The sequence below is a fragment of the Lolium perenne genome, chromosome 2 (assembly GCF_019359855.2).
Source record: "Lolium perenne isolate Kyuss_39 chromosome 2, Kyuss_2.0, whole genome shotgun sequence".
NCBI classification, from domain to species: Eukaryota; Viridiplantae; Streptophyta; class Magnoliopsida; order Poales; family Poaceae; genus Lolium; species Lolium perenne.
In genome coordinates, this window is record NC_067245.2 from 298,965,449 (window position 1) to 298,992,069 (window position 26,621).

The 26,621-nt window shown below is 45.0% G+C and overlaps 1 protein-coding gene and 1 long non-coding RNA gene across 8 annotated transcripts; one reads left to right on the forward strand and one right to left on the reverse strand.

The window, feature by feature from the left end:
• Window positions 1–612: 612 nt before the first annotated feature.
• Window positions 613–6,646, reverse strand: LOC127336064 (peroxidase 1). Of its 7 annotated transcripts, none has more exons than XM_051362831.2 (5): window positions 4,225–4,362; window positions 2,388–2,485; window positions 2,125–2,313; window positions 1,804–1,972; window positions 613–1,264 (listed from the first exon to the last, which is right to left on the reverse strand). In XM_051362831.2, exons 2-5 carry the CDS (start codon window positions 2,463–2,465, stop codon window positions 831–833), a joined length of 870 nt encoding a protein of 289 aa, XP_051218791.1. In that variant the 5' UTR covers window positions 2,466–2,485; window positions 4,225–4,362; the 3' UTR covers window positions 613–830. The 7 variants fall into 7 exon arrangements, with proteins under 7 accessions (XP_051218791.1, XP_051218790.1, XP_051218789.1 ...); XM_051362830.2 differs by lacking the exon at window positions 4,225–4,362 and adding an exon at window positions 3,523–3,677; XM_051362829.2 differs by lacking the exon at window positions 4,225–4,362 and having other exon boundaries at window positions 2,388–3,499.
• Window positions 6,647–6,740: 94 nt separating this feature from the next.
• Window positions 6,741–24,659, forward strand: LOC127336063 (uncharacterized). The gene is made up of 2 exons (XR_007873153.2): window positions 6,741–7,136; window positions 24,250–24,659. It is a non-coding gene; the product is annotated as an uncharacterized lncRNA (long non-coding RNA).
• Window positions 24,660–26,621: the final 1,962 nt, after the last annotated feature.

Consider the following 26,621-nt stretch of genomic DNA (forward strand, 5'->3'; position numbering starts at 1 on the left):
TTCTTGGCGCGCGTACGTACGAGATGATTCGTTGATGAAAGCGGAAGGAACAGAAAGCGACCGAGATGCCAAGCTAACCAGCTATGTTTTCTTCGCGGTTTGGTGTAGGTCATATTCTTCTTCTTTTGGTTGGTAACTTGGGACGATTTCATTGGGCGAGCAGAGAAAGGTGGTGCATAAGAAAAAGGATAAAAGTTTCGAGCCAACAAGAATACAAAATCACCCGCTTTTGCTAATTTTCAGCTGCCTGGATTATTTTGTAAATTCCCTGCCTGCTTTTCACCACAACTGTAACAATTACAGGATATGACCAAAGAGCTGGAAAGGAGGTGCACAATGGAGTGCGAGACAAGCTTGAAGAAGTTGACGAGTGGATGGTGTGGTCCGCGCATGTGGAGCTAGCTTAATGAGTTGTTATACTTCACCCATTAGCATTTAGCTAGGATATATGCAATGCACAAAGTAAAGGTTGCCAATTGCCAGACAAGTTACGGCCAGCTAGTACATCCCAGCCTCAAGTTTCCTGAACTGTGTGTGTGCAGCCCACGGAGAAGAAGAGAACAAGTCCAGTTCCCTGTGTTGTATTTTCTTAAAGAAAAGAAATTCTCTCTGTGAGGCGAACCAAGCAAACACTTTATTTGAAGACATCAATCATAATAACAATACATATGTTCGATAGAAAACAGCCATACAAATGAAGAAATACAGTGTTACTAGTAATACACACAATGTATCGCGCGTAAGACACCGTACTAATCCTACGCACCCAGAAATTAACCACTATAAGCATTCGACAATTTACGAGTTGACAATCACACAGACGGAGCAAGCTACATGTACATCTGGTTCACGGCGGCGCAGCGCCTCCTGACCTGCCCATGTTCGCCGGTGAGTACCTGCATGTTTCCCATCTTCACCATGGACGCTGCGAAGTCCGCGAAGAACTCTGCCGGGTATGCCCCTTGTGCTGCCACGGCCGCCTGGCGCAAGACGTAGTCCCTGGCGAAGGGATCCAGCATGAGCGTCTCGTCGGAGGTGAAGAGCGCCCTCCCCTTGGCAACGACCCGGTAGTAGCTCGCGTCGAACGTCCTGAAGCTCCCCGGGTCCATCTCCACCAGCGTCCTAGTGTCGCTGGGCGCACACTTGGACTTCAGGCGCGGGACATACTGCCTGTCCAGCGACGGGTCGGGCATGAGCGTGCCGCTGAAGTTGTACAACCTGTCTGAGAAGGACGAGCAGTGGGAGGTCCCGAGGGTGTGGCTCCCTGTTGATGCATGGACAAGAGATATTATATGTGAGTTTCCATGGTTCCATACATATCGAGTCTGAATCGCAGAACTAAAAATTCAGAGGGTTGTGGTATATATTTTTGTAGATGTGAGAATTTTATAAATTGCAAGGACATTCCTAGTCAGTTGTAAGCTACAGAGGTTTTCTTCTCCCTTTCTTCTACATGTGCAAAATGAATATTGTGATGAAATAGCAAAGAATGTTTAATTTTTATAAAAGATGTGCTTTATTTTTTCAAGAACAAAGGGAACCCTGGTTTTGTATCATGCAGTATTACTAGGGCTGAAAAGTGAAAACCACATAGTTTTGCTTTTCCCATCTCCGTTGACTTGGTACATGCATACCTTACCTTGCTTACAAGCACCTTTATCGGGGAATACTACTAGAGATTTGTTGGGATCAGCAAAGTTGAGTAAACTACAGAAAAAAGGAGCATAGGCTACAAAAACTAGGCAGGATGCAGTAGTTTACTAGATAATGCATCGAGTTTAGTTCCTGAAGAATAGAATATACCTAGCAGTACCACCTGATCCTTGGCATCAAGGCCCTTGGGGATGAAGAACTGGTACAGGTTACGAGTGGCGTCGAAAAAGGGTGGAGGTAGGTTGTTCAAAGCGTCATCCTTCACTGAACTCATCCCATCTCTCCGCCCAGTTGGGACATCCCAATAAGGCCCATGGGTCTGTTGCATAGTGAAAATGAAAGTAAATACATAAAAGACAATCAAACTAAGTGAAGGCAGTCAAAACTGTGTGGTTTTTGCCACCATTGTTGGCCTGCTTCTCTTACTTGAAGAATGAACTGATATTAATGAACAGAACTGCTAGTACTTACTAGTACTACAACATCCCTTGCCACAAGAGCTAGGATATCAGCACAGGAGACCACTCCAGGGCAGGCTTGCTCCAGCTTTGCCTTGACAAGGTCAATTGTGCCGAAACCTCGTAGGCTAAGGTTCGGTATCGATTCCTTTTCAGATGGTAACCCTGGTAGGCTATCAAGCAGAATAGAAGCATCGCAACCCTGCAGAGCACAAACAGTTCAGGACATCTCCTCTGGACTCAACTGAAACAGAACAGACTAAGATGTGTGCACACATTCACGAAACAGTCGTGGAAGTGCATGCGAAGCAGAGGGCCGGCGAGGCTTGGGACGTGGGAGATGATCCTGGTCATCTCATCACGAATGATGACCTCTGCATATGGGCATGTGTATTGGTAAAAGCCAACCTTCAACTCTGGTGGATTGCATAACACTAACGAGGATTGTAGGACAAGAGGAATGACAAATCCAAAGATGAGTCTGTAAGCCATGTTGTGCATGACCAATGTTAGCTACAAAGATGGGGTTGCACAACCCTTGATGATTTTTGAGGTGAACTAGAACTCACAACCTGCTTTATAGTACAGTTGCTTAGGTTGCACATAAGTAACACTAAGCAAGCCATTTTGCTCAATATTAGTATAGTGGCTCTACAAACGTACATGCCCTTACAGCTGCACTATTTTCTTATGTAATGCAGCCAGCAGATGACCGAAGACTTTGGCACGTGCTTGAAGATCAGTATTTGAGACTTCTGTGGCTTGCGTGCATGGACAAGAATTGAAGAATGCATGCAAGTCTTGGATCAGGCATCCAGGGAGCATATTATGATGGGATAGGATGTATTTCAGAAGTTAAGGATCTCTAATCTACCAGTTAGAAACTATGATAGAAATAGGCATGGGATAAGGATGAATGGTGACCATCCTTCGTGACCCGTGCACTAGTTTAATCCACACTCTTAAGATGATGCAGAGACTATGGCATGTTCCTAAAAAGTGCCACACAAAAACTTGAACTGTAAGTTGCTAGCTGTTAACAGCCCTAACTTTAATATTTTGAAGGCTCAATTAATCTTCTTAATAAATATCAACAGGTGCAACATGCAAGCAAATAATATGAAAAAAAGGAATAACCGCATAATGACAACTAGAGTAGTAATCACTCGTCAAATGCATGCAAACTAAAAACAAAAAAGAAGTTTCAGTTCTATGATTCTTTCATGACCGAGAAAACTTGGTGTATCAGTCAAGACATACTACTACATGATACTGATAAAATGGCATGCCATTTTCAACAATATTTTTTAAATGTTTGCAGTTTAGATCAGAGGTAGTCATCAAATATTTTGTGAGATAAACCAAGTAAACGAAAAAAGTAAGTCAATAGCACATGGTTTGGATAACATACTTAATTATTCATTGAGTAACTGAAACCTGTTGGCTTTAGTTTCTCAAGAGATGATAAGACATTTTTCCATTGACCAACTTATGTTGCAAGGTCTGCTTCACTCAACACTAACAAAGTGTACACAATAGATAAGGGCCATGATATTGGCACTGTCAGCTTCTACATATAAAAGAAGGGTCAGATGACTGTCATAACTCAGTATTCACCAATTTGAAAAACTAATGTTCTAAGAAAACCTATATGAAAAAAAATACTCAACACTTTTATCCACATCAAAAGATATATGGACACTGTAGAGTGAGAAAACATGGTAACATGGTATCATCCTATAGTCATGTACAGAAGGGGATAACAAGCTGGTTTATCCACTATAGGTACCAATTGATGAAGACAGCATGAAGTAAAAGAAAAGATTTAAGACTCCATAATCCTGTAACTGTCCAATCAATAAAATGGAGTAACTGAGAGTACTGACAAGATCTTATGAGTCAAACATGCATTTGCAAACCTAAACCTTTTACAGTTGGCAAAAGTTAAAAGATATGAATCCGTAGGGAATGTAACCCAACAGATATCATAAAAAATCAGCAAACTATACAAAAGTTTTATCATTAAGCACAATGTGCACTTACCCTGCACTGCTGAACAAAAAGGGCAAAGATTCCAAAGTCATTTAGAGTATACAAAGTTGCGGAGGCGTACCATCTGTCAGTGGCAAACTGCCATCGTCTGAATATCTTGGAGAGGAAATTTATTCACAATCTTTAGATGATACTGCAACCAGCTTCCTTTCCACTAGATGTTTCAGCCATCAATTTTCTTGTACTTCGAGCATCCTCCCATAAGTTAGATTCTGCATACATGTTTGCAAGCACAGCATAGTTTACAGAACTCTCAGGAGCTATACTGAAAAGATTCTTGGCTGCAGTTTCACCAAGAGGCATGTTTCCATATGCTTTACAAGCTCCAAGCATAGCGCCCAACATTGATGAGTTTGGTTCAATATCCAAATTCTGAACTAGCTTCCATGCCTCTTCTAACTGACCTCCGCGACCAAGAAGGTCGATAGCAGAACTGTAGTGCTCCGCTCTTGGATCAATCCCATACTTGCTCATCATAGAAGTGAAATATTCCATTCCTCTGCTCATCAGACCAGAATGGCCACACGCAGACAGAAGAGAAAGGAATGTCACATCGTTTGGCTTAACACCATCCTCCAGCATCCGATCGAAAAGGCTCATAGCATCCCCGCCAAAACCATTTTTCCCATAGGCAGTGATGAGTGAAGTCCATGAAACCACATTTCTATGGGGCATTTCATCAAAAGCACGCCTGGCATCTGAAAATTCTCCAGCCTTTGCATACATATCAACTAGAGCATTGTCCAATGCCACGTCACCCATAGGCTGCTTCTTGCACATATAAGCATGAATCTGAGTCCCCAAGCTGAGAGATGCCACATTAGCACAAAGGCCAAGCAAGGAGCTTAGCAGAACACCATCAATCCTTAAACCCCTACGATGAATATTGCAGAAGAGCTCCATTGCATCTTCAGTGTGATTTTTATCCATGGAGTACCCACTGATCAGCGCAGTAGATGACACAAGGTCTGGTTCACATATGGAGTCATATATCACTCGTGCGCTGCTCATGCTCCGGCATTTCGCATAAGCATCAATAAGTGATCCAATAACAACCTTTTCGCCCCAATAGCCCAACTTTATTATGCAAGTGTGAATCAGCTCCACATTACCAAGCACACTGACTGCTCCACAGGCTTTTAGAGCGCTTCCAAATGTGAAATGGTCAGGCAGCATTTCTGTCAAGTTTTTTCCGTGTAAGTGACTATCAACCAAGGATAAATGCATGCTGAATTATAAACAACAGTATAACAGAAATTTAAGCTGACACATCTAAAAGACACAAATAGAAACTAGACAGTCGAAAATAGCAGTGAAAGTGCTACGACAACGTTACCACAGAAATGTGTAACAGATTTAGTGTTTAGATAGCCTCAAGGTTAGTATCATATTACATTATAATCAATCAGATATAGCACGGATTGGCATGAAATATTACAATCATAATAAATGGCATGGATCTGAGGTGTTCATAGAGCAGTGTATAAGCCAACTAGCCAAGGAAGCACACATTTCATGGCAGTACATAGCCAGATGAAACACATACCTTCTCTGAGCATCGATGATACCAACCCAAGAGCGTCGCTGCAATGCCCACGCTCCACAAAACCCCTGAGCAAGGCATTCCAAGACACCACGTCCTTCCTCTCCATCTCCGTGAACAGCCGCCTCGCGTCGCCCACGGACCCGCACCTGAGGTGCATGTCCATGAGGGCGCTCTGCACGAACATGTCCCCCGCGAACCTCCCCTTGGCCACGCACGCGTGCACCTGCTCCCCGCTCCTCACGCACCCGGAAGCCGAGCACGCGCTGGCCACGCTCCCGTAGGTGAACTGGTTCGGCCGGACCCCGGAGGCGCACATGAGCGCGAACAGCTCGAGCGCCTCCCGCGGGCGGCCGTTCCTGGAGTAGCCGGAGACCATGGCCGTCCAGGACACGACGCTCCGGTGCGGCATTCCGTCGAACACCCTGCGGGCGGCGGCCGCGTCGCCGTGCTTGGCGTAGAAGATGACGAGCTTGGTGCTGAGGTGCAGGTCCGGGTAGGAGGCGGACGTGATGAGGCTGCCGTGGATGGACCTGCCTTGCCGGAAGCAGCTCATGCAGCTCTGAAGGAGGGAGTAGTAGAAGGCGGCGGCGGGTGCCACGGCGCCCGTGACAAGGGCCATTGTCGCGCGCGGCGCGGCGCGGCGCGGCTCTGGAACTGTAAAGAACTTAGTTTGCTGGCTGGAGCATGCACATCTCCTTGCCTTGTGGAGCTCTGGCTGGGTCGTGTTGGTCAATGGAGGCGAAGGGGTGGCATGGGAGGGAGGGAGGGAGGGAGCGCGTGCTAGTGAACTCTTTTGCCGAGGCTTCGCCATGGACGCGAGGCCGACGACATGCCCACGACTAGGCGTCCAGGTTGCAGTGTTGATGACGGAGGCGACGGCGGCGCTAATGGAGATTCCAGAGGCGGCTGTCGCCGGGACGGGGAGGCGGAGACCAGTGCGGCGTGGCCAAGAGAAAGTTGAAGTTTGCGGCGTTTCCCCGGTCGTTAAGGCCTCGTTCGGTTGCTCCCAGCCCGGCCGGTATTGGGCCACAATCCGCGTGGTTACACAGGTGTTGGGTCCCCGGGGGTTAAACACCGGCCCACGTCTAAAACGCGTTCGGTTAAACCGCGCCGGTTTTCTACACCGTCGGGTTTTGCCCCAAACCTCTCCATTCGACCGGTTTTTAGAAACACGAGGGTCGACCCGTGGATTTCATCCCGAGCGACGCGAGCGATACGAGCTTCCACGACACAGCGACAACGGCGGCGGCGGCGGCGGCTTGACCGGAGGGGACGGTGGCCGGCTGGACGAGAGCAACTCCACCACACACGCTTCCCTTCCTCGACGCTGAAGCCGCCACGGAGGCCGACCGAGGATCTCCGGCATCTCCTTCTTCCCCGCCTCCGGCATCTCCTTCTTCCCCGCCTCCGGCGCCGGCCTGCAGAAGGTAATATTATCTCCTCCTCCTCCTCCCCTTCCCCTCTCTGTGTAACGTTAGGGATTGCTCGTGTTGGAAGGTGATAGGTTGTGGTAGGATCAGATCTTGTCCTCCTGGGTGTCTCCTGTCCCTTGCGACGCCGACCATCATCTCCGTCGACCGCCAAGGTCACAAAGTGGGCAACTCTCTGGCCTCTCTCTCTCTCAGCCGCGGCTGTCTGGCGAATAAAATCATACATCTGGGGAATTTCGTTGTATCCCGGTCTGGGAATCTGGAGTAGTTTGCGTGCCCGTGCAGCGGTTTCCCAGGGTGAGTATTCTCTGAATTTGCTCGCGAGTGAAGTAGCTGCATGCTTGCATTGCTGTCGATGGCTAGTGCAGGACAGTGGGACGATGCTTGTGCTGTCAGGGAGAAGATGGCTGCAAGAAGGATCGAGAAGGCTGCTGCTTGCACTTGGATTGAAGTGTAACAGCAGCATCACCTCTAACAAGCAAACCTTTTACCATCCATGAAACCCCGTAGAGATGATCTTTATGTAAGGATCCATTTCATATAAACAAATGAATGAACAATCAAGAGATATCAAGAATTTGCTGTTAAATTGATGCTCATCTGGCATCATTATACAACTGAACGGATTAAGTTTGGTTCGTCAGATCCATACATCACTATGCTGTGCTAATTACAGTGCCAACTTCAGAATTGGTCTACTCGTGTTCTACAACTGTAGGTCAAATAATATCACGTGGCATAGACATTGGTGTAGATTCATCTTTTCCACCATCCATTGCTCACACAACAAGTTGGGGTGGTGGGGAGAAGAGAACGTTTTAAGGAAAAATAGAAACCTTCTGTAACTAAGATTTGTTTCTCTGAATTTTCAGCAAGTACCAATTATCCAGAGTACATATTAAACCTGCAATTATACTTTCTGTGTTCTCTTTCTATTTGTGGTATTTAAACCTGCACTTTGTTCCTACTTAGTATCTCGAATTTGTTGTGGTATTTAAAACTGCAATCAAACTACTGCAACTATGTCAACACCCGGATTTTTAAGTCCGAATGCCTATTATGTCATTCATCGCAATCCCAGGAATATTGTTGTTGCGAGGCATAATAGTTGAGTATCACCGTCATCATTTATTACAAACCATAAAGTCTTACAACTTGGAGTCACATGATCCATATTACACAAATAGTTGATCTATTGATCAACGAACAACACACATTTATAGCGGAAGCGTAAGATACAAGGACTCTCTAGTCCACAGGCCAACGCTTGACGTTAGAAGCTCCTAGTTGTGGTAGACGTCCTGCTGGTCGTCATCCTCGTACTTCTGCTCGGCTTCATAGTCTGGCCATTTGAATAGCCAGGGACAAAGCCGTGAGTACTTTAAGTACTCGCAATTGAATACTAACACAAGTACTAACATTACTCTAGAGAGTGTTCTAAGCTCGAAGTTTATTTGCGTAAAGCCAATTTTAGTTGAGAAACAATTTAGTACGCAAACTCATTAAGTGCCAACTAACTCCAGGGGGAAACAATAGTGTCATTCCCACCATTCCCGTGGTGATTTCAATTCAATTCACCACTTCACCACTTAAAACATCAAGTTTTCAGAACTCCTGATACCGGAAACTGTATGGCCTTTCCAACTGTCCGTAACCGTGGACACGGCTATTCGAATAGGTTTACACTCTGCAGAGGTTGCACACTTGTGCCACAACATTTGATTTCATCCGTCAAGGATAAACCCTGAATCATCGCAACTCAGTACGCGGATCATCAACCATAACCTTTCACTTACACACCCTAGTATAGGCACCTCTCCCCATGAGCTTGGCCTCCCGGTGATAACCAACTGTTAACCCGGGAGCGCACAGTGGCTTGGCCGTACAATTCACGTCATTTCACTTTCAACGGAGGCAGCCTCGGCATAACCCCTATGACGTTTGTTCAGAGGGAACCCATACTAAGACACATAAATTTCCAGCTAAGCCTTACCCATAATCAGGTATTGTGGGGGTACTCAAATATTGGAAAGGTATCGCATTCAAACCACTATCAGTTTTATCAAAAATCACCATCTTCTCTTAGTCATATTCACCTTCAAAAACTCTCAATGGAAATGAATCATCATTCCAAGGTTTCAACAACTTTATTCACAAACACAAGTTCCCATCTAGAGTAGTCATTTTTAATTTAGCACTAGCATCTAGGTGTGAGGGGTGCTAAGTACTCTGCTTTGCTTCTAGGCTAACTTTGATACTCTTGTACTAGTCCAATACTAACCAAGTAAATCATGAATAAAAAATACATTGATAAAACAAAGGTAAGTAAAGCTTTGGAAAGTAAAACTGGGAGAATAGGATCATGAACATAAAGTAAATGGGGTAATGCCTTGCTCATGGTGAGCTTTGCACTTTGCAAGAGTATTATCTTGCCTTGATTGGGAAACTGGTCAAAGTGGTCTTCTTCTCCTTGGAAGTAGACCTCCTCCTCTTCTGGGTACTCCTCGGTACTAGTGTCTAAAATACGAATACGGGGTACACAATCATCATACCAAACTTATGTACTAAACTATGCACACTCATGAGGAACACATAGTAATCTAGCATCACATATTACTATTATGTTGGTGGATGTGTTTTTCTTATTACTTAAAAAAAATAATTTCCTCTCATACTAAACTTAAATGTTACTTTGAATTATTCAGAGAAATAATTTCCTCTCATTATCTTATTAAGCTTTAATTTCTCTTATGCATAATATGTGACCTAGGTTGACCCAAGTCAACCTCTTCACACTTATCATTTGGAGAAAAAGATTTAAATGAGGTGAGCCCTTCATACATTTTAATCCTAGCTTGGTAAAGATTTAATACCATCAACCAAGTCATATGAGCTCTACATGACCAGAGTCTCTACCTCATTGTGAAATGGTTGTGACAAGATTTAAATGGGAAAACATTCCCATAGGATTTCTTAATAGTTTTGGACAATAGTTTTGACTAGAATATAGCCATAAAGTCCTTTAATTCAAAAAGGCCATGATCATTCAAAGTAAGCATGGCATATTTTTGTAGAAACAATTAGTATAAGTGAAAAGTGAATTATAGGAGTTGGAATTAACTGAAAAGCAATTATGGTTGATTTTTAAGAATTATTATAAGGCAGAAAAGTCCCTACCTTGTTTATTTTGTCACTTTAATTCTACAATAGATCTAGGGTTCTATCCAGTGGCAAAGTGTAGATAATTTCATAAGGTTTCCAGAAATATAAAATTTGCACAAATTGGCCCAGTAGATTATTCCCTATTAAATTTCAAATTTTGCATCTGATTGGGGGTATTTTCCTAATTTCCAAATTTGAATTCAAATCGTGGGCTTGCGCGGGAAAGAACTGGGCTGCAGAGAAAAAGAGAAATGGGAGCCCGATCGCGTCCGTGCGGCTGCCGCCTGACAGCGTGGGGGCCACGCGTCAGTGGGACTTAACGCCCGAAGCGGTACGCGCCTGTCTGCGCCGTTCGATTAGAAGGAGGATCAACGGTCGAGGGAGGCCTTCGTCTCCGGCGAGAGGGGACTCACTGGCGACGGCGGTAGGGGGTCGGCGAGCTCATCGGAGCTCCGGCGGTCGTCGGCGGTGTGCGCAGCAACGTTGGAGTGGATGAGGAAGCGCCTGGAAGCAGTTGCGTCTCCAATGGCGGCCTCCTGCTCCGGCGGACTCCGTGTACTGGCGGCGGCGTCGATCTTGCGATTGGAGCAGTGGGGTGGCTAGATGGTGAAATTGAGCGGGCGAGAAGTGCTGTGAGGATGAGTGGGAGGTGTTGGCGTGCTCGATTCGGTGGGAGGGCTCCCTTTTATAGCGGCGAGAGGTGGCCGTGGCGCCGGCTAGGGTTGTCGTCGTCGTCGTCGTTCCAGGGCGGCGAAGAGGCAAGGGATGGGCGCATCGTGTTCTTGGTGTCTTTGGCGAGGGCCGACGCGCTTGATGGTGGTGAAAACGAGGCTCTGAGGCGACGGTGAGCTTGACGGGAGTGTGCGTCACTGTGGCGGAAGCTCGTTGTCGTGGTCGTCGCGTCTGGCGTTCCCGCGGGCCAGTGAGCGTGTCCAGGAGGTTCAGTGAGGCGTGGTGCGTCGACTGGCGCTGAGAGGAAGTGTCGAGGTGGTGCGAGGACGCGGGACGTCGTCACGCTCTGGCGCGTCCAGGGTGAACGCCATGCGCGCCCTGGAGCGGCATGGGCGAGTTCTGGGCGCCACTGGGCGCTCGTGTCCTGGCGTCTGCGGTGCACAGCTTCGTCGGGTCGATGGGTGGGCAGCATCGAGGTGAGTGTGAGGGAGAGGATTGACACGGTGATGCGAGGTTGGAATTGACCGGTGAGGAGAGGGCATGACATGGCCGTGCCATGCCACGGCATGGCAAGGTTTGATTCATTTGATCACACATTGACCGGTGCAAGTGGTGAATGCGGTGTGGTGAGGTGAGTGGGTGCTCCAGAAGTGCAGAGAGGGCAAGGTTGGACCAAGTCCAAGGTAAAAATGGAGTATGGGCTCAATTTTTCACCTTGCCTGCCAGGTGTTTGATGTAATGGCCGAAAGAAAAAGATTTTTGAATTTTGAAATTCTTTTTGGTGGGTTGTAATCATATTTCAAAAGGAGTAGAAAGGTGGTGGTTTGGTTCAAATTGGAGTTGTTTTGCAACATTTCAATTTTGGGGGTAATCTTCTTTTTCTTCTCAGATCTCACCTTGACAATTTAATTCTGGTCAACCTGGTCAACTCTAGCCATGGTGGTCAACCTGAAAAGTACTCACCTTGACATGGTCTTAGATGACATGGCTTTGGTTGACAAAGTTTAGTTTAGGTTTCAAGAATTAGAGGGGTGCAAAGTAGGGAACAAAATATTTTTGCCTCATATGACCATTATCATATGTGGGTGAGATTTTTGATTTCTTGCTATTTGATTCTTGATCCAAGGATGCAAAAGTGTTAGTTTATCATATTGTAGTCTTTTGGAAGCAAGGGGGCAAGCAATCTTGGCCTTGGTTGAGGATTTGCTATTTGCATAATGTGTATGTGAGTGAGAAATGGGTTTTTCCCATTTTCTCTAATTCCCTTCCAATTTGGGTTTAGTGATTTTGGTTAGGGTTCTCATAGTAATGTTTACCCTACTAACACTCATCATGGCAATTGCACAACAGAATTTCACTCAAGTGCATGAAACTATATGTGGCACTATATGCATAGAAAAAGTTTTTGTTAATTGCAAAAATTTGAGATTTTGGGAACTTTCTTTCTTGGTCTTTTCTTAATGAAACTTGGGATGTTACAAACCCTTCCCCCTTACAAAAGATCTCGTCCCGAGATCTTAAAGAAAACTAGGTACTAAAGAGGTCTGGGTATTCCTTCTTCATGTCTTCCTCGCGTTCCCAGGTTGCTTCTTCTTCGGTGTGATTACTCCATTGTATCTTCAGGAACTTGATACTTCTGGTGCGGGTGGTCCTGAATGCTTTTTCAAGGATGCGAATAGGCACTTCGCGGTAGGTTAGATCCTGGTTGAGATCAATGGCTCTGTGGTCGATATTTTTGAATACTTCGGTCTTTTCTGGCACTTCTAGGCACTTCCGAAGCAGTGAGATGTGAAACACATTGTGTACGGCGGACATTTCTTCCGGCAGTTCCAACTGATATGAGACTTCACCTCGGCGACTCAGAATTTTGAATGGTCCGACATATCTAGGGGCGAGCTTTCCTTTGAGTTGGAATCTCTGCATTCCTTTGAGGGGTGAGACTTTGAGATACACAAAATCTCCGATTTCGAATGTCATCTCTCGGCGTCTTTTGTCGGCGTAGCTCTTCTGTCTTGACTGGGCGGTCTTGAGGTACTCTCGGATCTTGTGCACCTTCTCTTCGGCTTCGCGAAGAATATCGGGGCCGAAGACTTGACTATCTCCGACTTCTGACCAGTTCAGAGGGGTACGGCACTTCCTTCCGTACAGGGCTTCAAAGGGGGCCATCTGTAAGTGGCTTGATAATCGTTGTTGTAGGAGAATTTCGCGTAAGGTAGGCAGTCTTCCCATTTGGATCCATACTCTAGCACACAGGCTCTCAACATATCTTCAAGTATCTGGTTGACTCTCTCGGTCTGTCCGTCTGTCTACGGGTGATAAGCTGTGCTGAAGTTCAGACGGGTTCCTAGTCCTTCATGCACTTTCTGCCAGAATCGTGAGGTGAATTGAGATCCTCTATCTGACACAATTGACTTTGGTGTTCCATGCAGGCTGACTATTCGGGATATGTACAGTTCAGCTAATCTTGGGCCTTGGTATGTGGTCTTGACGGGGATGAAATGTGCAACTTTGGTCAACCTATCGATGACTACCCAAATGGAATCATTTCCTCTGCTAGATTTGGGTAATCCTGTGATAAAGTCCATACCGATGGAATCCCACTTCCATTCAGGAATCTGTAAGGGTTGCAACAGTCCGGCGGGGCGTTGATGTTCTGCCTTGACGCGTTGACATATATCACACTTGGCGATGTAGCTTCCTATCTCTCGCTTCATTCCGTGCCACCAGAATTGTTCCTTCAGGTCTTGGTACATCTTGGTCCCTCCTGGGTGGATGGAATACAGTGTATCGTGAGCTTCCTTCGAATGACTTGCTTCAACTCGTAATCCGACGGTACACACAAAGGCCCGTTGTACCAAAGAACTCATTCTTCATCTATGGTGAATCCCGGTGCCTTTCCTGTGACTATCTCGATTCTTGATTCCGTCAATGCTGGCATTTCCTTTCTGGGCTTCTTTTATCTGGCTCACCAAGGTGGGTTGAAGTTCAATGCTTGCTAAGAATCCTTCGCTCACTAGCTCTAGTCTGAACTGTTCAAATTCTTGATATAGGCTGGGTTGCTCTATTGCGATCATGGAGTTTAATTGGCACGGTAGTCTGCTCAAAGCGTCCGCTACCACATTGGCCTTACCGGGGTGGTAGTGAATTTCCATGTCGTAATCCTTGATTAACTCAATCCATCTGCGCTGTCTCATGTTCAGCTCTTTCTGGGTGAAAATGTACTTCAGGCTCTTGTGATCTGAATATATCTCGCATCGATTACCCATAAGGTAATGACGCCAAACCTTCAGGGCTAAAACTACGGCTGCTAACTCCAAGTCATGAGTTGGATAGTTCTGTTCATGCTGCTTTAGTTGCCTTGATAGGTACGATATCACCTTGCCTTCTTGCATCAGCACACATCCAAGACCAATCTTGGATGCATCACAATAGACGTCAAATGGCTTGGTAATATCAGGCATGATTAGTATTGGGGCTGTGGTTAATCTGAGCTTGAGCTGCTGAAAACTTGCTTCACATTTGTCATTCCAGTCAAACTTCTTGTCCTTCTTCAGCAGTTGAGTCATTGGTCTTGCGATGCTGGAGAATCCTTCAACAAATCTGCGGTAATATCCTACTAATCCCAGAAATGCCCGGACTTCAGTCTGGGTGTTTGGGGCCTTCCATTCCTCAACGGTTTTGATTTTAGCGGGATCTACGGCAATACCTCCTGCAGACAAGATGTGTCCTAGGAATCCTACTTCTTTCAACCAAAACTCACACTTGCTAAACTTGGCGTACAACTGGTGCTGCCTCAAGGTTTCTAGTACCACTTCCAAATGCTGCTCATGCTCTTTTTCGGATTTGGAGTAGATAAGAATGTCATCGATGAAGACAACGACAAACTTATCCAGGAATTCCAAAAAGATCTTATTCATGAGATTCATGAAATAAGCAGGGGCATTGGTCAGTCCAAAGGACATGACATTGTATTCATATAGTCCATATCTGGTGGTAAAGGCAGTCTTAGGGATATCTGTGGCTCGGATCTTCAGTTGATGGTAACCTGTCCTCAGATCAATCTTCGAGAATACTCGGGCACCTGGAGTCGGTGGTCGAACAGGCCTTCTATCTTTGGCAAGGGGTATTTGTTCTTGATGGTGACGTCGTTGAGCTTACGATAATCCGTAACCAAACGAGTGGCACCGTCCTTTTTATCCACAAACAAAACTGGTGATCTCCAAGGCGACGCACTTGGTCGAATCAGACCTTTATACAGCATATCATCCAATTGCTTCTTCAGTTCCACTAGCTCTGCGGGGTTCATGCTATAGGCTCTCTAGGCTATAGGTCCTGTTCCAGGGATTAACTCGATGATGAACTCGATATCCCGATCTGGGGGCATACCGGGTAGATCATCTGGAAACACATCAGGGTATCGACAAACGACCCTGATTTGATCCAGAGTTGGCTTGGCTACACTTTGGTTGCAGGTGAATTTTCTGGGTAGTCTCTCAGATACATGTTCTATTATTATTCCGTTTCTACTAGTCATGGTGATTGCCTTCTTGGCACAGTCTATCAATCCATGATGTTTTGACATCCAATCCATACCCAGTACTACTTCCAGTCCTTTTGTTCCCAGAACAATCAAGTTTGCATAAAAATCTATTTCATGAATTCTGATGGGTACATCTTTGCAAAATTTTCTAGCTTTAGTGGTTGATCCAGGTATTTGCACTATCATGACATGTTTCAAGCTGATTGGTTGAATCTTACTAATGCCCACAAAATCTTCTGTAACAAAAGAATGCGATGCTCCGGAATCAAACAACACTCTTGCTGGTATTGAGTTAACAGAGAACATACCCAGCACCACGTCTGGTGCTTCCTGGGCTTCTTCGGCGTTCATGTGGAAGAGGCGACCTCCACGGTTGTTCGGGTTGTTGGGGGCGAACTTCTTGCCGGTTGAGACACGGCGTTGTTGCTGAGCTGGTGCTGCGGTGTTGCCCGCGAGCTTTGCGAGTCTCTTGGGGCACTCATTGGAGTAATGCCCCACTACACCACACTCGTAACAGGTGATGGTGGACTTGTCCTTGGCGGCGACAGGTATGGCGTTGCTCCCAGTCCGTGGAGCGGTGTTGGTGTTGTTGTTGTTGTTGGGGGCTCTCGGTGGAGCGCGGTTGAAGTTGTTGCTGTTGTGGTTGTAGTTGCTGGGGTGGTTGTGATGGCCTCCTGGCCTGGGGTTCCCTCCACTCCGGTTCTGATAACCCGGACGTGGCATCGGTGCATTGGGCTTGTTGGTCCTGGGGGCAAAGCCTCCACTTGAATTGGGGCGATACCTTGGGGCATTGTTAGGCCCACTCTGGTTCATCATGCGGCGCTTGCGGTTCTCATTGGCTTGGTGCAGCTTGCCCTCCATTTGGATGGCGGAGTCAACAAGGGCTTCGAGGTCGGCGAAGGGAATATTCACCAACACAGTCTGCATCTCATCATGCAGTCCGTTCAGAAACCTTTCCTTCCTCTTCTCAGTAGTATCAGTCTCGTCCGGGGCGTACCTTGACAAAGTTAGAAACTTGTCGCGGTATTCCACCACGGACATCCGGCCTTGCTTCAGTTCACGGAATTCATCTCTCATCTTCTTTATCAGCCCCGGGGGCACATGGTACTTGCTGAACTTGAGCTTGAAGTCTGCCCAAGTCATAATCTGTCCTGCGTTCATGGCACGGGTGCTGGTCCACCAGGCTCTTGCTGGTCCTGCTAAGTAATGCGTGGCAAACAGCACTTTCTCATTCTCCTCAACTCCTGCTACTTCCAGATTGTTCTCCATAGTTTGGAGCCAATCATCTGCATCCAGTGGTTCCTCAGTCTTGCTGAAAACTGGCGGGTTGGTGTTTTGAAAGTTCTTGAGCTTTGATCCCGGGTGATCATGATGGCCTTGATTGTTGTTGGCAAGCTGTTGAAGTGCTGCGATGTTGGCTTGTCTTTCAGCTCTTTCTGCTTCTCTATCTTCCAACATCACTTGCAACATTTGCATCATGGCGTCTTGGTTCATGTTGCGAGTTGGAGGGGCCATCTGAACATTGAGATAGATCATGAGATAAGAGGGAAATCTCTATGGCTTTGTTTTGTTTTTAAGTTCAAAAGCTTAAAACTTGAAGTCTTTTCATGATGACACAAACATACATTCATTCATAGCAGACAACACACATTACAAGCTAACACACTAAGGGTTTTAAGAACCCTTCTTCTCCAAGCTACAATACATGGGGCGGGATACAACTCACACCTACGATAGTGCTCAAGTGAAACTACTCCTCATCTACATCTATGGGAACGTGGTCATCCTCTCCTGAGTCCAGGAAGGCGTAGTCCTCCTGCTCAGTGAACTCGTCCTCCTCGAAGTCGTCGTCGTCACTCAGGAAGGCTCCTCCTCCCTGAAGGTCTGCTCCATCTTCCTCCATCTTCTTCATCTGTTCCTCTTGGGCCTTGACAGTGGCCTCCAAGGCTGCTATCTTCTCGCGGAGGCGAGCGATGGTGGCGTCCTTCTTGGTGCGCTGCTGACGAAGGGTCCTGCGGTCCTTGGCGAGCATCTTGATGGCGTCTCCCTGCTGGATGATGCGGGCGTGAGTCTGGTTGGCGTACACGCGGGCGTTGTCCAGATCCTGCTGGGTGTGATACAGGATGAAGTCGAGATGCTCCACATGGTGCTTCAGCTCCGGGTGTGGTGACATGTCCATGGGCTCTCCAGCAGAGTTACGCCTCGCGAGGTGAGAAAAGCGAGGGTGCCTGAGTGCCTCCCCGCTCATCCCGCACAAGCGTGCGAGTCCCTCCTGAAGTGCGCGGGCAAGTCCGTCCAGCCAGTTGCTTTCCATGAAGGAGAAGAGGATCCTCTCCGAGGTGGGGGACTCCATCTTGCCCCTCAAGTCAGCGGTGATGATCCACTGCAGCTCTCCTCCTGGCTGGTCAGCGATCTCGGCTCCGTGGATCTCCGGGTGAGGGCGGCCAAGGTGGTCAGACAGGGCGTTGAGGTCATGCTCGAAGATCAAGCTTCCCCCATTCCCAAGCTGGTAAAACTTCTTGTTCACGGGCTCCATCTGAAAGTGAAGTGAAGGATTAAGTTAGAGGAGTGAACAAGTGTGGCAAAATTTTAGGTATATTGCTAAGGAAGAGCATGATTTCTTATTTTTCCCAAAGAACTCAAGGAGAAGACAAAGACTTAGTTTTTCAGAAATACTCACTTCATTTGTTTGCGAAACTCAATTTTTGGAACGTCCATTTCTAACTAGGGTCTCCTAAGGTCAAACAATGGCTCTGATACCAACTTGTCAACACCCGGATTTTTAAGTCCGAATGCCTATTATGTCATTCATCGCAATCCCAGGAATATTGTTGTTGCGAGGCATAATAGTTGAGTATCACCGTCATCATTTATTACAAACCATAAAGTCTTACAACTTGGAGTCACATGATCCATATTACACAAATAGTTGATCTATTGATCAACGAACAACACACATTTATAGCGGAAGCGTAAGATACAAGGACTCTCTAGTCCACAGGCCAACGCTTGACGTTAGAAGCTCCTAGTTGTGGTAGACGTCCTGCTGGTCGTCATCCTCGTACTTCTGCTCGGCTTCATAGTCTGGCCATTTGAATAGCCAGGGACAAAGCCGTGAGTACTTTAAGTACTCGCAATTGAATACTAACACAAGTACTAACATTACTCTAGAGAGTGTTCTAAGCTCGAAGTTTATTTGCGTAAAGCCAATTTTAGTTGAGAAACAATTTAGTACGCAAACTCATTAAGTGCCAACTAACTCCAGGGGGAAACAATAGTGTCATTCCCACCATTCCCGTGGTGATTTCAATTCAATTCACCACTTCACCACTTAAAACATCAAGTTTTCAGAACTCCCGATCTAGGAAATCGTATGGCCTTTCCAATCGTCCGTAACCGTGGACACGGCTATTCGTATAGGTTTACTCGGTGCAGAGGTTGCACACTTGTGCCACAACATTTGATTTCATCCGTCAAGGATAAACCACGAATCATCGCAACTCGACGCGGATCATCAACCATAACCTTTCACTTACACACCCTAGTATAGGCACCTCTCCCCATGAGCTTGGCCTCCCGGTGATAACCAACTGTTAACCCGGGAACTGCACAGGGCTTGGCCGTACAATTCACGTCATTTCACTTTCAACGGAGGCAGCCTCGGCATAACCCCTATGACGTTTGTTCAGAGGGAACCCATACTAAGACACATAAATTTCCAGCTAAGCCTTACCCATAATCAGGTATTGTGGGGGTACTCAAATATTGGAAAGGTATCGCATTCAAACCACTATCAGTTTTATCAAAAATCACCATCTTCTCTTAGTCATATTCACCTTCAAAAACTCTCAATGGAAATGAATCATCATTCCAAGGTTTCAACAACTTTATTCACAAACACAAGTTCCCATCTAGAGTAGTCATTTTTAATTTAGCACTAGCATCTAGGTGTGAGGGGTGCTAAGTACTCTGCTTTGCTTCTAGGCTAACTTTGATACTCTTGTACTAGTCCAATACTAACCAAGTAAATCATGAATAAAAAATACATTGATAAAACAAAGGTAAGTAAAGCTTTGGAAAGTAAAACTGGGAGAATAGGATCATGAACATAAAGTAAATGGGGTAATGCCTTGCTCATGGTGAGCTTTGCACTTTGCAAGAGTATTATCTTGCCTTGATTGGGAAACTGGTCAAAGTGGTCTTCTTCTCCTTGGAAGTAGACCTCCTCCTCTTCTGGGTACTCCTCGGTACTAGTGTCTAAAATACGAATACGGGGTACACAATCATCATACCAAACTTATGTACTAAACTATGCACACTCATGAGGAACACATAGTAATCTAGCATCACATATTACTATTATGTTGGTGGATGTGTTTTTCTTATTACTTAAAAAAAATAATTTCCTCTCATACTAAACTTAAATGTTACTTTGAATTATTCAGAGAAATAATTTCCTCTCATTATCTTATTAAGCTTTAATTTCTCTTATGCATAATATGTGACCTAGGTTGACCCAAGTCAACCTCTTCACACTTATCATTTGGAGAAAAAGATTTAAATGAGGTGAGCCCTTCATACATTTTAATCCTAGCATGGTAAAGATTTAATACCATCAACCAAGTCATATGAGCTCTACATGACCAGAGTCTCTACCTCATTGTGAAATGGTTGTGACAAGATTTAAATGGGAAAACATTCCCATAGGATTTCTTAATAGTATTGGACAATAGTTTTGACTAGAATATAGCCATAAAGTCCTTTAATTCAAAAAGGCCATGATCATTCAAAGTAAGCATGGCATATTTTTGTAGAAACAATTAGTATAAGTGAAAAGTGAATTATAGGAGTTGGAATTAACTGAAAAGCAATTATGGTTGATTTTTAAGAATTATTATAAGGCAGAAAAGTCCCTACCTTGTTTATTTTGTCACTTTAATTCTACAATAGATCTAGGGTTCTATCCAGTGGCAAAGTGTAGATAATTTCATAAGGTTTCCAGAAATATAAAATTTGCACAAATTGGCCCAGTAGATTGTTCCCTATTAAATTTCAAAGTTTGCATCTGATTGGGGGTATTTTCCTAATTTCCAAATTTGAATTCAAATCGTGGGCTTGCGCGAGAAAGAACTGGGCTGCAGAGAAAAAGAGAAATGGGCCGGCCAGATCTGCGTCCGGCCGTTAGCAAGCCGCTGACAACGTGGGGCCACGCGTCAGTGGGACTTAACGCCCGAAGCGGTACGCGCCTGTCTGCGCCGTTCGATTAGAAGGAGGATCAACGGTCGAGGGAGGCCTTCGTCTCCGGCGAGAGGGGACTCACTGGCGACGGCGGTAGGGGGTCGGCGAGCTCGTCGGAGCTCCGGCGGTCGTCGGCGGTGTGCGCAGCAACGTTGGAGTGGATGAGGAAGCGCCTGGAAGCAGTTGCGTCTCCAATGGCGGCCTCCTGCTCCGGCGGACTCCGTGTACTGGCGGCAGCGTCGATCTTGCGATTGGAGCAGTGGGGTGGCTAGATGGTGAAATTGAGCGGGCGAGAAGTGCTGTGAGGATGAGTGGGAGGTGTTGGCGTGCTCAGTTCAGTGGGAGGGGCTCCCCTTTTATAGCGGCGAGAGGTGGCTGTGGCGCCCGGCTAGGGTTGTCGTCGTCGTCGTTGTTCCAGGGCGGCGAAGAGGCAAGGGATGGGCGCATCGTGTTACTGGTGTACTGGCGAGGCTGACGCGCTTGATGGTGGTGAAAACGAGGCTCTGAGGCGACGGTGAGCTTGACGGGAGTGTGCGTCACTGTGGCGGAAGCTCGTTATCGTGGTCGTCGCGTCTGGCGTTCCCGCGGGCCAGTGAGCGTGTCCAGGAGGTTCAGTGAGGCGTGGTGCATCGACTGGCGCTGAGAGGAAGTGTCGAGGTGGTGCGAGGACGCGGGACGTCGTCACGCTCTGGCGCGTCCAGGGTGAACGCCATGCGCGCCCTGGAGCGGCATGGGCGAGTTCTGGGCGCCACTGGGCGCTCGTGTCCTGGCGTCTACGGTGCTCGGCTTCGTCGGGTCAGTGGCTGGGCAGCATCAGGTGAGTGTGAGGGAGAGGATTGACACGGTGATGCAGGTTGGAATTGACCAGGTGAGGAGATGGCATGAAATGGCCATGCCATGCCACGGCATGGCAAGGTTTGATTCATTTGATCACACATTGACCAGTGCAAGTGGTGGTACTGGTGTGGTGAGGTGAGTGGGTGCTCCAGAAGTGCAGAGAGGGCAAGGTTGGACCAAGTCCAAGGTAAAAATGGAGTATGGGCTCAATTTTTCACCTTGCCTGCCAGGTGTTTGATGTAATGGCCGAAAGAAAAAGATTTTTGAATTTTGAAATTCTTTTTGGTGGGTTGTAATCATATTTCAAAAGGAGTAGAAAGGTGGTGGTTTGGTTCAAATTGGAGTTGTTTTGCAACATTTCAATTTTGGGGGTAATCTTCTTTTTCTTCTCAGATCTCACCTTGACAATTTAATTCTGGTCAACCTGGTCAACTCTAGCCATGGTGGTCAACCTGAAAAGTACTCACCTTGACATGGTCTTAGATGACATGGCTTTGGTTGACAAAGTTTAGTTTAGGTTTCAAGAATTAGAGGGGTGCAAAGTAGGGAAGAAAATATTTTTGCCTCATATGACCATTATCATATGTGGGTGAGATTTTTGATTTCTTGCTATTTGATTCTTGATCCAAGGATGCAAAAGTGTTAGTTTATCATATTGTAGTCTTTTGGAAGCAAGGGGGCAAGCAATCTTGGCCTTGGTTGAGGATTTGCTATTTGCATAATGTGTATGTGAGTGAGAAATGGGTTTTTCCCATTTTCTCTAATTCCCTTCCAATTTGGGTTTAGTGATTTTGGTTAGGGTTCTCATAGTAATGTTTACCCTACTAACACTCATCATGGCAATTGCACAACAGAATTTCACTCAAGTGCATGAAACTATATGTGGCACTATATGCATAGAAAAAGTTTTTGTTAATTGCAAAAATTTGAGATTTTGGGAACTTTCTTTCTTGGTCTTTTCTTAATGAAACTTGGGATGTTACAAACTATCCTAGATAGAGCAAGCAAACTATTGCAACCTGCTCTATATAGGATAGTATGTATAACATCAGTACTTATAAGTTTTTAATTAAAAGCAAATTCTGTTCATTAAATAACTAGTGGCCTTTTTATCTTTAGTTTTTGAATGGCTTTGAGAATTACGGATCGGATTAGGAAGAGAGAGGAGGAGGAAGAGGAGGAAGAGGAGGATGATGATGATATGATTCTATTTCTTTTACCAATGCTGCATTTGCTGGGTGAACCAAGGGAAAAAAAGCCCCGCCATACATCGACGATAAGAGGCGAGGAGGTTGTAAGGGACTTGCTGGAAGGGCATGTACAAAATTGTCGGGTAGCATTTAGGATGGAGGCCCACATCTTCAGGGCTTTGGCTAGTTTCCTTCGACGCGAGAGATTGGTGCGTGATACCAGACTTAGCGTCGAAGAGAAACTTGCAGCCTTTCTGTGGATGCTGTCCCATAATTCCTCATACCAGGATCTCCAAGTACAGTTCAAGCATAGTAATGACACTTTCCATAACATCATGAATAACTTCTTCAACATCGTTCCTGCACTATCCAAGCACTTTCTGAAGCCTCCCAATCCAGCTCAAGTACACCCAATATCATTTGTCAAGAACCAGACATTGATCTGGTAGATGTTGTCTGATCCCGCAGTTTTTTCCCGCAGTTCTGCCTGTCCGCTTCTGCAAATAGATGTTGCATTTGATCAGAACAATATGTTTAATAGCTGCCGACACAGACAATACATTCACATTGGACCAGTAGATATTATAGCTGAAACTTGACATATGTAAGTTCATACAGGTGTCTATCAGCTGATCAACATACATAGATTTATCCATCAGTAGGATCTAAGGACATTCATGAAGCAATGATGAACCCCATTCTTAAAATATGACTTGGACAGAGATGATAAATTAGCTAAGGTGATTATGTTGTGGAAGCTTTACTTTTCCAACCTTGTTACCCTGTATTTTTTTGGTACTGTGGTCCTGTAGTTCTTCGGTAGAAAAGCCATGTTCTGTTTTTGGGTCACTACTAATTTAGTTTGATACAGTACTGCACGATGTATGTGTGGGTTTTAGGTCAAAGAAGTGCTCTTGAATTAGCATATTTTACAGCTTTAAGGCTAACACCAGCTTATTCATATAGTTGATATGTTAAAACACTTGATTGGTTTAAACACTCTGTAGTTGCCTGTTATTTTATACCTAGTTCCGTCTGTCGCCTCAGATTTTTAGAGAAATCTGTCGCCTCAGATCTTCGAGCGCGTGAGTTAAATTATTTGCCCCTATTCTCATCTTATGTTTTTCGCTTCCACGAAATGATATACTTGCATATTACTGATCTACTTAAACTGAGTTGGCCTTTAAGGTCTAAGTCACATAAGCAACTAAACTGAGATGCTCTTACCTTGGACTTTAGCTCATATTAAAGCTTTTCTACACTGATATGCTAGCTTATATTTGTTACTGTGATAACAATACCTAATCTGAGCCAGATAGAGGACCTTCGCCTAGTGATGCATTGAGGCTGTACATGTACGCTGGTGCACAACATGCCATGATCATCTTATGCATCCTCCAGGGCAACTGTGATTGCTTGTATTTTTATAGGGTATTGTGCATTTTGCTTATACTTTTCTCTGAAATTGTAGGTACATGATAGAGGGAAAAGAGCTAGAGTTCTACATGAAGAAGCTCCAGAAAAAGATGGACATTGGATCAGTTTCTGTGTCTTTACTGCGGAGAAGCAAAATATTTATTTGCTGGATTTTGTTGTTTTTCCTCTTAAAATTCGGATGGATCCAAAAGACTGTTGATCTTTTTTACTATCAACTATTTAAGTACAACTACGTAGTATTAAAATCATATTGTTCTTGCGTAGTTAAAGTTGGTGCCTTGTTTTCTTCTGTTTGTAGTATTAAAATCATATTGTTCTTGCGTAGTATTAAAATCATATTGTTTGCGTAGTTAATTTGTGAAGAATTGTAATTGTATGGGCTTTTTTTTATAAAATTACATCTGTACAGATTGCTACTATTCAACACTAGCGGCCAGTTCACGTGTCAACACCCGGATTTTTAAGTCCGAATGCCTATTATGTCATACATCGCAATCCCAGGAATATTGTTGTTGCGAGGCATAATAGTTAAGTATCACAGTCATCATTCATTACAAACCATAAAGTCTTACAATTGGAATCACATCATCCATATTACACGAATAGTTGATCTATTGATCAACGAACACACAGAAGTGCATAGCGGAAGCGTAAGATACAAGGACTCTCTAGTCCACAGGCCAACGCTTGACGTCGGAAGACTCCTAGTTGTCGTAGGCGTCCTGCTGGTCATCTCCGTGTTCATCTTCATATTCTGGCCATTTGAATAGCCAGAGACAAAGCCGTGAGTACTTTAGGTACTCGCAAACTAATACTAAAGTGCTAAACATTGCTAGTAAGGTTTGCTAAGCTCTAGTTTATTTGCAGAAAGCTAGTTTTGTTTCACAAACATTTGAGCAAGCTTATTCAAAGTACTAACTAACTCAAGTGGGAACATTAGTGTCATTCCCACCTTTCAAGTGGTGATTTCAATTCAATTCACCACAAGTCATTTCACCATCCTCTTTCAACATCATTTTCAAAAGTATGACATTGGACCACTGTATGGCCTTTCCAACCGTCCGTAACCGTGGACGCGGCTATTCGAATAGGTTTACACTCTGCAGAGGTTGCACACTTGTGCCACAACATTTGATTTCATCCGTCGGGATTTCCCCGAATCATCGTAACTCAGTACGCGGATCATCAACCATAACCTTTCACTTACATACCCTAGTATGAGCACCTCTCCCCATGAGCTTGGCCTCCCAAAGTGAAGACAGTCGACACTGGGAACTGCACAGGGCTTGGGCCGGACATTCACCTCATTCGCATCATATCGTATCGTTTCTTTTGTTGGAGAGGCAGCTTTCGGCATAACCCCGATGACGCTTGTTTAGAGGGAACCCATACTAAGATGCATAAATTTCCAGTTAAGCCCTACCCATAATCAGGTATTGTGGGGGTACTCAAAAATTGGAAAGGTATCGCATCCAAACCAACATCATGTTTTATCAAAAATCACCATCTTCTCTTGGTCATATTCACCTTCAAAAATCATTCAATGGAATGAATCATCACTCCAAGGTTTCAAATTCATTTCCAAAAGTCACCTTGTCCCCATCTAGAGTAGTCAAGTTTTATTTCATTAGCACTAGCTCTACATCATGAGGGGTGCTATCTTGCTTGACTTGGAAGGGACTAACTTCACTACTCTAGTAACCAACTTGTACTTTGACCAAAGTTAACTATAAAAGTAACTCTTTAAGAGAACAAGCAAAAACTTGTAATGTAATAAACTTGGGATAGGCTTATGTACGAAAAGGAAAGACTATGGTGCCTTGCCCCAAGGGGCTTTGCACTTTGCAAGAATATTAGCTTGCCTTGGTAGTTCTCAAACTGTTCCTCCTCCTCTTCTTGGTAGTATCCTTCTTCTTCGGCGTACTCTCCGGGGCTACCGTCTATATTTGAATACGAGTATAATTGCTCACTAATTCAATGGCTATTCCATTCATCACATATAAACACACAACTATTCTATGCACACAAACAAATTAACTAGGTGCATGGGTTGTGTTGTTTGGAGGAGGATTTACTCCTTTACTATTAATATGTAAATGATAGTTTCCTTAGGGTTTGTGAGGAATAATTTCCTCTCATTGAAATCTTCTTAATATTTAATCTCTCAAACCATCATAGATGAACTTATATTGACCTAAGTCAAATGTTCATCATCATCATTTGAGAAGATGATTTAAATGAGGTAAACCACCTCATGCCATTTAAATAACACTACATTTGATTTAAATCTCAAGAAATTCATATAAGAGATTTTGGACCTGAGGTACAAACATCCCATGAATTCATGTGAGACAAGTTTTAAATGAAGTATAAGACTCCACACAATTTGGTTTAATAGTTTTGGAC

Coding starts and splice junctions, on each gene's coding strand:
- LOC127336064 (XM_051362826.2), bottom strand. CDS start 6,520: ATGGCGAAGCCTCGGCAAAAGAGTTCACTAGCACGCGCTCCCTCCCTC. Junction 5,342..5,709: donor ATCATCGATGCTCAGAGAAG/GTATGTGTTTCA, acceptor AAAACTTGACAG/AAATGCTGCCTGACCATTTC.